At 40.3% G+C, this 12,726-nt stretch overlaps 1 protein-coding gene across 1 annotated transcript in view; it reads right to left on the minus strand.

Moving 5' to 3' along the window:
• Window positions 1-872: 872 nt before the first annotated feature.
• Window positions 873-12,726, minus strand: part of LOC146661870 (receptor activity-modifying protein 3) — a 39,142-nt gene continuing 27,288 nt past the window's right edge. Inside the window, exon 4 of the mRNA XM_085418361.1 lies at window positions 873-2,704. Coding sequence (XP_085274487.1) covers window positions 2,449-2,704 — 256 coding nt within the window. The 3' untranslated portion in view covers window positions 873-2,448. The remainder of the gene's footprint in view (window positions 2,705-12,726) is intronic.

Below are 12,726 nucleotides of genomic sequence, written 5' to 3' on the forward strand. Positions count from 1 at the left end.
CCTACTTTTACTGGAGTTTGTATTTTTGACCTTGAAGTGTTCCTTTTATCCTAATTTCCAGCTCAATAATTTGATTCTTGGACTCTAATGAAATTGCATGATTCGCAGTTCAAAATTCTCCTTATTTTTCTTATGGCGTGCCTTGGTGCAGCCTCTCAGTTCATCCTCCAGTCATTTAAAGTCAATTTTCTTCTGATTGGCTGCTTCTCAGAGAGCGTAGATATAATCAGCAGGCAGTTGTCTTCTTATAGCTACACTATTTTTTCACTTAGATTATTTGTCTCTGTCACCCTACAGAGCAGAGAGTAGAAAGAATTGCCAGAAGCTGTGTCAGAAAGTCTGAAACCTGAGCTTTGGACTCACAGCCATTACTTGTACATATGCTGAGCTCATTATTTGAAACTGCATACACACATTCAGACACCTTTCAGATCATAGATGACACAAATATATATTTAAAAAAGACGCATTAAATAACGAAGGCAGGTTTTATTTGGAATCTGGCGCCACACAGACGAGCGGAGCAGCCTCTGCTCAGACTGATGCAACTAAAGATGGATTTATTTCACAGGAGAAAATGTATGTGGACCATGGGATCATTGACAGTGAGAGCGTGTGAAGGTAAAGGGATAAAGATTGTTAAAACAGTCAATTAAAAGAAACATTTAGAGGCAAACTAAAGAGGGAAGATTTAGTCGTGAGGCTGAGGCTTCTTAGAAATCGACTTAAATGTTTGCACTGGGTTTTGTTGTGTTAAAATCATTAATTATGCCTACACTTTGCACATCATATATTTAGGAAATAAAGACTTCAAAGACGGGCTTTTTTAGCAGTCAATAAACCGAAAGCAACATAAGTTCACCTGTTCCATCACAAATGTTTTTTAAAAAGATCACACAATAAATGATGAACCAGTTTTTTCAAGAGAAATTTGAAATTTAATGAAGGGAAGTTCTTGTTTCCACAGACAACAGCTTCAGTGAGACACAGTGTGTAGGTGCTGGCAAAGAGATGCCGCTTTAAAGACAAATAAAACAAGCAGCGTTTTGCTCGGTTTGACTCGAGGCTGGTGAGGACTGTCCAAAAATAGGCAGATGAAGCAGGTACATTAAATTAAACCCCTATCGAAAAGAATTCAGTTCGACGCATCGGGGTGTATGTTCACCAGAGTTGAGCAACGATGGAGAGGAGATGCACATACAGTAGAGAGCACAGGCAGAGAGCATGACTATACAATAAGAGGTCTCAGCGTCAGTCCATAGCTTGAGAACCCCTGTTTGTGAATAACAGCTGTATTTTAGTCAACAGTATCTGATAAGTTACACTGTTTTAAAACAGTCTTTTGGGGCTCAGCTACACACACAAGAAATTCAAGTCCCACAGTGTCACCTTCTCTTTGGGCAGTGTATCCTTTCCAGTGGTTAAAGTCCATTCAGATAGTCATCAACAAGCATAAACTTTGTATCTCTTGAAATGACAGTCTGGCCTTTTTCCTTTTTACCTCTTCCAACAAATCACACAGTATCATGTTAATATATTTAACAGCAATGTCCTTGGGGAGTAGTACATCCCACCAGTTCAGAGGTCAATCACTGACTTTGATGCTTGTTGAGTGCTTTGGCCTTCAAAAGTGATACAGTGCTGTAACAAGATCAAAAGTCTGTATCCATGAGGTTTAAGAATGCATCCAAGATTTGGTCATTTTTCCGCTGGTCAAATTACCCCATGACAAATAAACAAACAAAATCCTCTGCATCTCAGAGGAACAGTTCAACCTTTTTGGGAAATGCTTATTTACGTTCTTGTCAAGAATCAGATGTGTTGTCTTAGAATAAAAAAGTTACAGCCATCTACTGGTTAGCTTAGCATAAATACAGGAAACACTCCACACGGATCCGCACAAGAACTCTACGTACAAGGCCATGCATCACTCACTACCTCACACACTTCCTTAATCCAGGCAAACTCCAGTGTCAAAGTTGTGGTTTTATTAGGTTTAACTGAATGATATGGTGTTATGTATTAATCACTGGATTTTGTTTTCATCCATGTTTGAGCTACACTAAGGTAACCAGCATCCACCTGTACTCACCACGCAGACATGAGAGCGGTATTATCGTTCTCTGGAAGAAAGCAATAAAACGCATCCCCTTCAGCTTCTACTCGATATGGACACATTCAACATTGAACAGTTGAATAATAGACGAGCCAAAATGTGGGAAAAGTACATATAATATACAAAAATATTAAAGAAAACACTACTTTGCTCTACCATTGGTTCCTTCATTTCTACAACAAGTTGAGGTGGTTTGCAGTGCCACTTACAGGATAATTTGGCCAACAGAAACAGTCCTCTGTGCGCTCCTGCGTTGTGTACAGTATTTACTTAGTGAAGAGACTGGGACGTTAAATTCAGTCCATTACTCCCATCTCTTCCATAGTCGTGACCTAAGCCAGGATGTCACTCCGCTTGCTGCACCAGACCACCAGGCCAATCATGGCCAAGGTGAGGAAAACGGGGATGAGGATGAGGATGGTGAGGGTGTCGTCCGGGGGATCCAACCACACCGGCTGGTCTATGGTGCAGTTGGAAAAAAAGTGCTTGTGTATGTGGATGATGTAGCGCTCCACCAGCGGATTGGGCCAGTAGCAGTCGACGATCTGGGACTTTGTCTCTGTGCAGAGGGTGAAGAGGTGGTACTCACTGAGGAGAAAGACAGGAGAAGGAAATGTAAAAGAGGAGGAGAAAGTCATGACTCTTAGTTATAAGCATGAAAATATTAAAATACATAACACAGATGGCCTCCCTCCTTCCTATCATAGCTCAGAAGTACATTACTTATTCTACTGCTGTTACTCTTAGGAGCGCACCGGCATTTAAACCCTTCTGTGGTTTAGCTAGTAATAACCTTAGCATCAGCAATTTGGTATGTAATCCATCATAGTGATTGGGTACACGCTGCTTTTTCTGGCCCACTACCTTCTCTATTTCACCAGGAGCTTTTTAAAAACTCAGAGCTCTGCTTTGACGAATACATTGAGCCATTTCTAATCCCTCGTTCTCCGTCCTGCATTCTCTATCAAAGAGGTCCAGCTTCTTTTCTCATGACACACTGAGAGCTGCTCCTATCCTCAGCAGGTGAACATTAAACCGAGCGACAGTATTCCCACGCTCCCTGCTGATCCGAAACTGATTTGTCATGTTTCGATGATGTGGATCTGACACTCTATGTTATTAAAACTTACAGACTGGCTGGTAAAAAAGACTGTGCAATGGTTCATGAACCAAGCACTATTGTTGCAGTCGCTTCTCAAAATACTATACTAGCAACTGTGAGCTGTCATGTCATTAGCTACAGCAGTACTGCGAACAGTTTCATATTTTTGCTTCCTAATTGATGTCACTTTTATAATTATTTTCCAAAAAACTTTGTTCTGTCGTTTTGGCACCACTTCTGCTTTGTTCAGATTTATTTTTAAACTGTATAATGCATTAATTATGGCATCTTATGCAATATTAGCGTGGGACTTATATAGCCTGGGGAATCATTTGAAATAACTGCACAGGTCATCAGCGATCCTAATGACGAAACTGCACTGCCAGTTACCCACTATATTAAGCTCGTGCTTAATTGTGGTTTTAATATAGAATCAGAATCTTGATGATTTGAGTTTTTGTTTTTCATCTGATTTTCTGAGGCCACCAAAGTGAATATATACTCTACACTGCATGTATGTTTAAAGTTGCGAGGCAGCTGAGCTTTCTTTTTCTTGATGTGCAGTCTTGTGAAAAACTCATCGCAGCCATGACAAAGTAGTTTGTAGAGCCACCTTTAGCAGAAAGAAAATGAAGTAAGAGTTCTCCACCGTGCTGACAGTCGGTATGAGGTGTTTGTGCTAATGTGTCTTCAGCTTGGTGTTCACCGACTGTGATGTTGGGCATTATAGTCAAACATCTCCACTTTGGTTTTGTCTGTCCAAAGAACATTCTTCCAGAAGTCTTGTAGTTTGTTCAAATACAGCTTTGCAAACCTAAGCTGTGCTGCCATGGTCTCTTTAGAGGGACTCCTGGCACCCTTTACAAATAAGCCATACTTTGTTCAGTCTTTTTCTGGTTGTGCTGTCATGAACTTTAACATTTAATATGCAGAGGACTGCAGTCTGAATTGTAGCTCTTGGGTTTTTTGCAATATCTCTGAACATTGCACAGTCTGACCTTTGGGTGAATTTGTTGAAACACTCAGTCCTGGGAAGATTGCACCATTGCCAAAACATCTGCTCTCATAGAGGTGCTCACACTTGCTAATGATCACCGAATCAAGTGTATTTGATTAGCACCGACTGGCTGCTGCTTACCCTCATAGTTCCTGTGGAATCATGTAGTCACGTAGTGTCCAATGAATGCTTAGTAGTGCATGTGCGTGTGTGAGTGCGAGTGCATGTGATTTGAGAACATTGAAAGTCCACTGACAAAAACCGAAACACATGAACATTAGTGCTGACAGTAAATCTCTGAAATACAAGGTAACATCAGCAACATTATGTCAAACTGCTACACAGATTTACCAGCCTGCCACAGGACAACAGCCAAGAGCAGGAACAAGGGCTCATTAATGTGCTATCTAACATTTAGACCGCTTCACCCTGCTGCCCTGTTTATAGCACATATAAGTTCGGTTCTGACGTCAAGCTGCAGCCATTGTTTTCTGAATGCCCTTTGCTTAAGTGCCACAAATCAAATAAGCCCTGCTGCCTGTGTGTTTACACTGTGTATAGATGCATATAGTGCGCTGCAAGCAGGGCAAGAAGGCACCACATGTCAGATAAGACGAGTGCCCTGTCAAATCTGAACTCAGCAGCAGTATATTATTGGAGGGCCATAAGCTCATATGTTATGTTTGAAAGTTACTAACTCTTTAGAAATATCTGCAGATGCAGTTATTGTGATTAGATTGATTGTGGTAAGATACTGGGAGTCATTAAGGCTTACGAAACTGATGCTTTTAAAATAAAATGTGTTTTACGCCACTGGCAGAAGAACCTGAGAACGTGATGGCAGAGAAAAGGCTTTGATGATTGGAGAAAACACAAAGGCAGAGAGTACAAGAGCTATTAGACAGAAGTGATCAAAATGCAGACTGAAACCGTAGGGAACAGCAGACTTTTGAAACTGTTCCCAGATGTAACGCACAGCAACATGTTTTTAAACTCTCATCCACATGGGATCATCGGTTACGAGGGTAGAAAAAAATAGTTTGATCTGATTCACAGCTGATGTCCCAATGATTGCATAACCATGGAGATGACTACACATAAATGTGAATACACAATATAACCAAACACACTCACGTGTGACGATACAGATAGTTGTATACCCACATGACAGTTTTGAGACTGCAGACAGATACTGAAAATTGCTGGTAGTTGGTACCAGTTGGAGTATTTTAATGCCGAGACATAAAGCTTCACTAACTGTGTTATTCTAATTCTTTCCCTGAGATATTGTTAAGCCCCGAGAAAAATCCAGGCCCATAAATCAATTTGAACGTTTAGCTCTGAAAGGCAATAGCTTGTAATTTGTTAAATAGTAAGGAGACTCCACATATTCACATTTCTAAATGTTGTTACAGGGTTTTTTAATATATTTAATAGTGTGTATTATTACACTCAAGACAAGGAAAGTGGGGGAAAATAGCTTCCAGTAAGTTTTAAACCATTGTAAGTTTTAAGATTTCCTGCTAACTACTTCCTCTTACTTTTTAAAACATCAGGTAGTCTCCCCAAAGCTACACAGGCTGCCAGTTGTTTGACAAAATAAAAGGTATCTCTTACATAATAATGCAATAATTATTGTAGCTTCTAAATGTCCAAAGTGAGCAAGAAGTGCGGCAGAGTACCTGCAAACTCTTCAATAAACATAGTTTGAGTCACACAGCTTTCCAGTTACTGGGCTTATACAGTTGCTTAGATTTCTGTCACACTTACATGTTTCAGATCATCAAATACATTTTAATATTAGTCAAAGAAAACCTGAGTAAATAGAAAAAAGCAATCCAAAAGCACCTGTCCCTGTGTGATCAACGGTGTGTGATTTTTTTGGGAAAGGTGAGTTCAACTGTCACGCAGGCCTGATTACTGTCAGACCTGCTGAATCAAGAAATCACTTGAAAATAACCTGTGTGACAAACTGAAGCAGGCTAAAAGCTCTTCAAAACTAAAAAAAAATCTCACAAGACATCCAAAGAAACAGCTGGGAAACAAAGTCTATCAGTCTGGAAAAGGTTACAAAGCCAATTTTAAGGTTTTGGGACTTTAGTGAGCCACAGTGAGAGAAATTATCCACCAATGGAGAATACCCGGAACGATGGTGAACCTACTAACCTAATAAAATTACTTCAACTCATCCAGGAGGGCACAAAAAACCCAGAACAACATCGAAAGAACTGCAAGCCTCACTTTCCTCAGAGTCAGAATTATACAACAGTAAGGAAGAGACTGGGCACAAATGGCATCAAGGAGAAAAAACACTGCTCACCAAAAAGAACCCAAACGCTCGTCTCACATTTGAAAAAAACATCTTGATGATTCCTCAAGATGTTGGGGGAAATATTGTGTGGACTGATGAGACTTAAGTTCAACTTTTTGGAAGTTTTGACTCCAGTTAAATCTGGAGTAAAACTAAAAGCATTTCAGAAAAGGAACATCATAATAACAGTCGAACACGGTGGCAGTAGCGTGATGGTCTGAGGCTTCTGTGCTGCTTCAGGACCTGGTTGACTTACTGTAATTGATGGAACCGTGAATTCTGCTCTCTGCCTGAAGGAGAATGTCCGACTATTAGTTTGTGCCATGAAGCTCAAGCACACTTGGCTTATGCAGCAGGATAATGATAAAAACACACCAGCAAGTTATCAAAGGACTCTAATTAACAGATTTCAATCAACTATAAAATAATAAAGTCCACCTCAGAGTGATAAAAAAAAAAACAAATCAACCAGGCTTTAGAGTGGTCCAGTGAAAGTCTGTACCGGTACTTAAATCAAACTGAGATACTTTGACATCACCTTAAAGAGGCTGTTCAGTGTGGCTAAATTAAAATAAATCTCCAGTGAAGATTTGGCCAAAATTCCTCCACAGTGATGTGAAAGATTCAGGTGTTTTGACACAGCATCATGTAGGTTTGGGTAGTTTTTTGTTGTGTTTTTTCCTTAAATGAAATCATCATTTAAAAACAGCGCCTTGCATTTACTCAGGTTATCTATGACGGACAGTAAAAGTTATTTGATTATCTGAAACATTTAAATGTGACAAACATGAACAAAAGTAAGAAATTGTTTTTTTGTACTTTTTACCTCGCTGCACTTCACACACATATTTGGAGCATAAGAAAACTCTTAAAATATTGCCGTTAACTATTTGTGTAATAACTTTTTTTTCTTCCAAAGACTGGGATTTTATAATGAGGCATTTCCTTTTTCCAAAGAAAACCCCTAATATGAATTCTTTATTCCTCTGGCTCCATGAAGGATGACTCCTCTGATTAACAATAGCTCACCAGACAAAGAAAGTTGACCTTCACCATTTATATGGTCAAATACATGTAATATATGGAAAGGACATCTTTAGGAAATTAATGTTTGATTTTTTTTTCCAGAGCCATTTTGATAATATGAAAGGTCTTATTATAACCTTCTGGCCAATGTCTTGAAGAATACTTTTCTATCAAACCAAGAGGTAGTTGAAGCATTTACTTTCAATAGAGTTAATAATACACAGCTACAACGACCGCAATTAAAACTTAATCAAGAACCTATTTTGTTATTTATGCACTGCGAAGGATCCAAAGACTGTTATTAAAGACAGGTGACTGATCCATACTTGGACATTGTGTTGTGCAAACATCTAATGCAATGCTGTTTCAACATTTGTAAAAAAAAAAAAATTACATTTTTACTGCTGAGTGGTGAATAGTTGTAGTTCTTTGGTGATTTCACAAGAGTGACAAGGTAGCTATTAAATTAAGCAAGAACTTAAAGTCTCAGTGAAACGACAGGCTTGTTCATTTTCTTCATTCAGATGTTTTTAAATCAGGAGAAAAGAGGGAAAGGCAAATCATAGAAATATGACAGTTACATTATTCATGTTTGAACGAAAAGAAGTGTACTCCACCACCTACACATAAAAACACCCTTTTCAGCTTAACAAGGTGCAGGAAAGGCTGTTGCTCTTTGTCCACGCTGCCTTACCACAGAGAGGTGGAGATGAGCTACTACTACCTCCACCCCCACCAAAACCTTAATAAAGAGTCAACAAAGAGCTGCCTTTGAAGTGCACAGCTGACACTTTTCCACCTGTCAAATTCATGGCAGATGTTAGAAAATGTGTTTTGTTTCTGTCTTAACACAACTTGACATTTGACTTAGACTTACATTTTGCAACTTGAGAGCTTCTTTGGTCAAAGGGAAGAAACGATGTAACAATATTTAAACAGCTTCACCTTTTCATGGACTTCAAATGAGTTTAACCGTTCCCAGTCCTCTCTCTTCACTCTCCAGAAGGCTCACAGCTGTTGGTATCAGTGGTGTGTTATGACAATATAACCCACTTAGAATAAGGTTTCCTCATCTAAACGGTCTATCGCTTATCATTAGTAGCAGCCCGGAAAAAAAGAAAACCTCTGATGACTTTAGAGCAGCATCTGTTCCACACAAAGACCAAACACAACGGTGAATTCATTATTAGAGGTCCAGACCATCACCGCTGTTCCTGTGTGCACAACATTAAGTCTTACAGTACGGATTCTCCCGGAGCCGTAAACTGCTCGGGGCAGAAAATTAATATGTTATTAGAAGTAAATGATTGAAGTGCATAAATGCACGCACAGTACACACAGCCTCTCAGTGGTCTATCCAAACAATAACAGTTGTGCTGGCTGAGTGAGTGGCCAGCAGCAATCACTGCAGAGAGGCACGGCTCATTTGTCAAATGGAGGAAGCTCTGCAGGGGTCACCGCTTGTTTAAACATGAGCCCGCTCGCTCTCCGAGCTCGATCCCTCTCACCACTTTCTGGCTCCGCTCGTGTCGTCCCTCTCTCCCTCTCTCGCTTTCTCTCTCATTCTTATCGCCTACTTCCAGGCTCCAAAGTACACTGCTGCTGAGAAAGTCATTTTATCCTTCACTGTCATGTAAATGAACTGCCGTACACAAATGAATCGTCTCGTAAAATATGGACTCACACAGGAAAAGATTATGGAAAGGCAAAATAAGGCAAAGTGGTTTCATCTCTCTATCACTCTTATATGTCAGACATCACTGGCAGATCAGATTTAGGATTAAAGTGACTTCGACTCTTAAAAAAATCAATTTCTACATCCTTCAGTTTAAGTGAGCACGACTGGAACAGCAACGGGTGAGCAAAATAAGAAGAAACCAGACATTACGCCACCCATCCTGCACTTCAGATTTAAAATAGCACTTGAAAGGATCTGCTAAAAAAACACTATTTAAGCTTTTTTTATTCAGAGACAACTTACCTGATCAAAACACACAAGCTAATTATAGCCTTTAAATAATGAATTTGGCTCGTTTCCAGCCCGTGTCGTATTGTGTCTGGTTTACAGTCAGGAGTTTTCATTGTGAAACCGGTCAGAGGGTTTTGACACTGAGCCAGGGGAGCTGTTAGCTTGACTCACCATTATAACTTTAATTTAATGGATTTAGATGCAAATGATTATTTTGATTCATCCATTTCCTGCCATTTATGTGGGTTCGGGGTCGGGGGTCGGCAGCCTAAGCAGAGACCCCTAGACTCCCTATTCCCAGCCACTTTCTCCAGCTCATCCAGGGAGACACCAAATCAAGCAGCTTTGTTGTCCTGGGTATGCACTAGGACTCCTGCCAGTACGACATGGTAGAAACATCTTATCTAGGAGCCATCCTGGACAGATGCCCGAAGCACCTCAGCTGGCTCTTCATTGTGTGGAGGAGTAGCAGCATGAATGATCAAGCTCCTCCCCATGTCTCTAAGGACGAGCCCATCACAGGAATCTAATTTCAGCTGCTTGTATCCACAGTCTCCTTCTTTTGGTCACCACCCACAGCTTGTGACTGTGAGTGAGGGTAGGGTGTAGATCAACCTTCTCTTCACAACAACAGACACAACATGCACATTACTGCAGAGGCTTTACTATTCCTATTATCTCCCTTATTCACTCACTTGTAAACAAAACCTCGAGATACTTAAACTCCTCTACCTGGTGCAGCAACTCATTCCCAACACCAAGTGAGCAACAAACCACCTCATTGTAAAAAAGAAGAGAACAGATCCTCAACGCCTCAGCTGCACCTAGAAATTCTGTCCATAAAAGTTGAACAAAATGACAAAGGGCAGCCTGATAGAGTCCAACACCCATCAAAAAATAGTGACTGAGAGTTATAGCTGGGATTTCAAACCAAGTTCTTGCTACAGTTTAAAAAGAACTAGATCATCTGCAACACACAAAACAGAACTGGTCCAGTGTTTGGGTCTCCCTGAAGTTACAACACACTCTACATATTATCTTCTAGAACCACCACCCAAGTCTACCAGTCCAGAGGCACCACCCACAACTTCTGTAAGATGGTGCGACCAAGTCAGCCCCACGACATCCAGAGCCTTAAGAAACTCAGGAAGAGTCTCATAAACCCCCGGGGTTCGTTCAGGAGTTGTTTAACTGGGCCTAGACTCTGTTTTCTCTACAGAGGCTGTATCAGTGGGAATGAGGAGATCATTGAAGTCACCGCCTGGCTATGTCCTCAGGTTATGTCAGCAGCACTCTATCCCCACTGTGAGCAAATTATTAATTTAAAATGTTTCTCTTGTTAAACCAGTAAATCCACAGTTTCTAAGTTCTAAATAAAATGAAATTAAATACAGCGTTGGTTTGTTGGTTTTGGTTCTTTAGCTACTAATGACCACATTTGTATTAAGAACATCAGCAGTAATGTTTTGTCAGTCTGTTAACTGGTGCTGAGCAGTTCATGAGAGCCGCAGTAGTGAAGCTGAACAATAATGTGAAGGAAATCCAAAAGAAAAAGCCAAAACTGTCTGACTGAGGGACTGAAGAATCCAGTTATAAGTCTTTGTGGGAGGCTTCTTTCACAACTGTCTACAAGCTACTTGTACAGCCAATTTGAATTTAAGTTAAGTTGCTTTTTAAATTAATTTCTATGTCCAATCTTCAACATGAAAAAAGAAAAAGTCTTCAACGGAGCACAATTTGACAAAGCCATCCTGATTTGTTAATCAGGACTCTGCAGCCAACAGCACAAATATATTTTGCTTCAGGAAAATCACCATGAAGCTCTGACAAGTCTTCCAAGAAAAACAGAGAGAAAACGATTTAAAATGGAAAACACAGGATATGACCAGTTGGTGAAGGTGGTGGCCCTTATTCCCAGAAATCTTGCCTCATATCAGTGACTCAGACCATTATTTAGACTCCGGTGTGTGTGTGTTATTATGCAAGATACCAGTCTTATAGCTGACTCCTGCGCCTTCAGCCTCTGCAGTTGTTGTAAAGGGAGGGGGGCAAAGACTGCAAGAGGTCAAAGGTCAGAGAAAGGAATGAGATGGAAAAGCTGGATAAAGACAGATGCAGACGGGTGGTCAGGACTTTTTCTTTTTTTTTAAAAAAACACCAAAAAAAACCCAGCTCCAGCTTTGGAGGCATGCCTCCAACGGCTCTCCAACCCACAGACATTCAACCAGCTGCAGAAGGCCGAGATGGATTACAGTCTATCTGTCTGAGTGTTTTGGGGGTTTTTTTGGAAATTGGCATCAATGCACAGCTAACAGCTCACCAACTGAAATTACAAGTATACAGCACTCTGACAGGAAGAGAACAATAGTGGAGAAAAAGAGGAATGATAAAGATAAAAGCTTTAAAATGTGGGTGGCTTTTTGGTGTCCAGATGTATTTTATCATTAGCAGCTGCTTTGTGCAAAATGACAAATATCCTCTGGCATACCTTGTAAAAGCAGCTTCCAGTGCGCTTTCCGGAGAGCACATGTGCTATTTTGTCATTGTCAAATTAAGGTTGCGCTAATGTAAGGCGACACTTTCATTTACTCCAAAGATGTGCGTCCGTAGCAGAGAGTGTCCACTATTCTCAAGATCACCACTTCGTTTTAGGCGAGCGGGAAGAATTTATGACCTCAGTCTTTAAAAAGAGGAAATCTTTCCTCTGTTAAGAGAAATGATAATTAACAAACAAATCTATAATAAAAAGCACAAATTTATAGAGAGGCAATCAATTATATAAGAGGCAGGCAAACAGGTGCAGGGCTGAATCTCCTTGGGAACATATGGGAGGAGAACAAGTGCTTAGGATGAGCCATTTGGGGATTCTACAAAAACAGATCCAGCTGCGATAAATTCCTTAACCTGCGATTAAAACTGAACTTGTGTGTGTCAAACACACACAAATACTGTGTGTGTCAAAATTAATGCCTGAGATACTTGATGCACATAAGTGCACGACTATGCAGAATGCTGAAGAAATACTGGCAGACATTAAACGTGCACAGATACCCAGCATTACCACCATCAACTCACTGATTACAGGTTGATTGATATAGTTTGACACAAATATTGCAGCTCCCTCTCACTTGCTTGCAGGTCTTCAAGCAAAAGGGTCCATAATTCCTTCTTTTATATCCTCCAGTCTTTGCAGGCTCTGATCGTT

The sequence above is a fragment of the Rhamphochromis longiceps genome, linkage group LG9, assembly GCF_057381845.1.
Source record: "Rhamphochromis longiceps isolate RC_006_pf linkage group LG9, R_longiceps_female_GT1.1, whole genome shotgun sequence".
Classification (NCBI taxonomy): Eukaryota; Metazoa; Chordata; class Actinopteri; order Cichliformes; family Cichlidae; genus Rhamphochromis; species Rhamphochromis longiceps.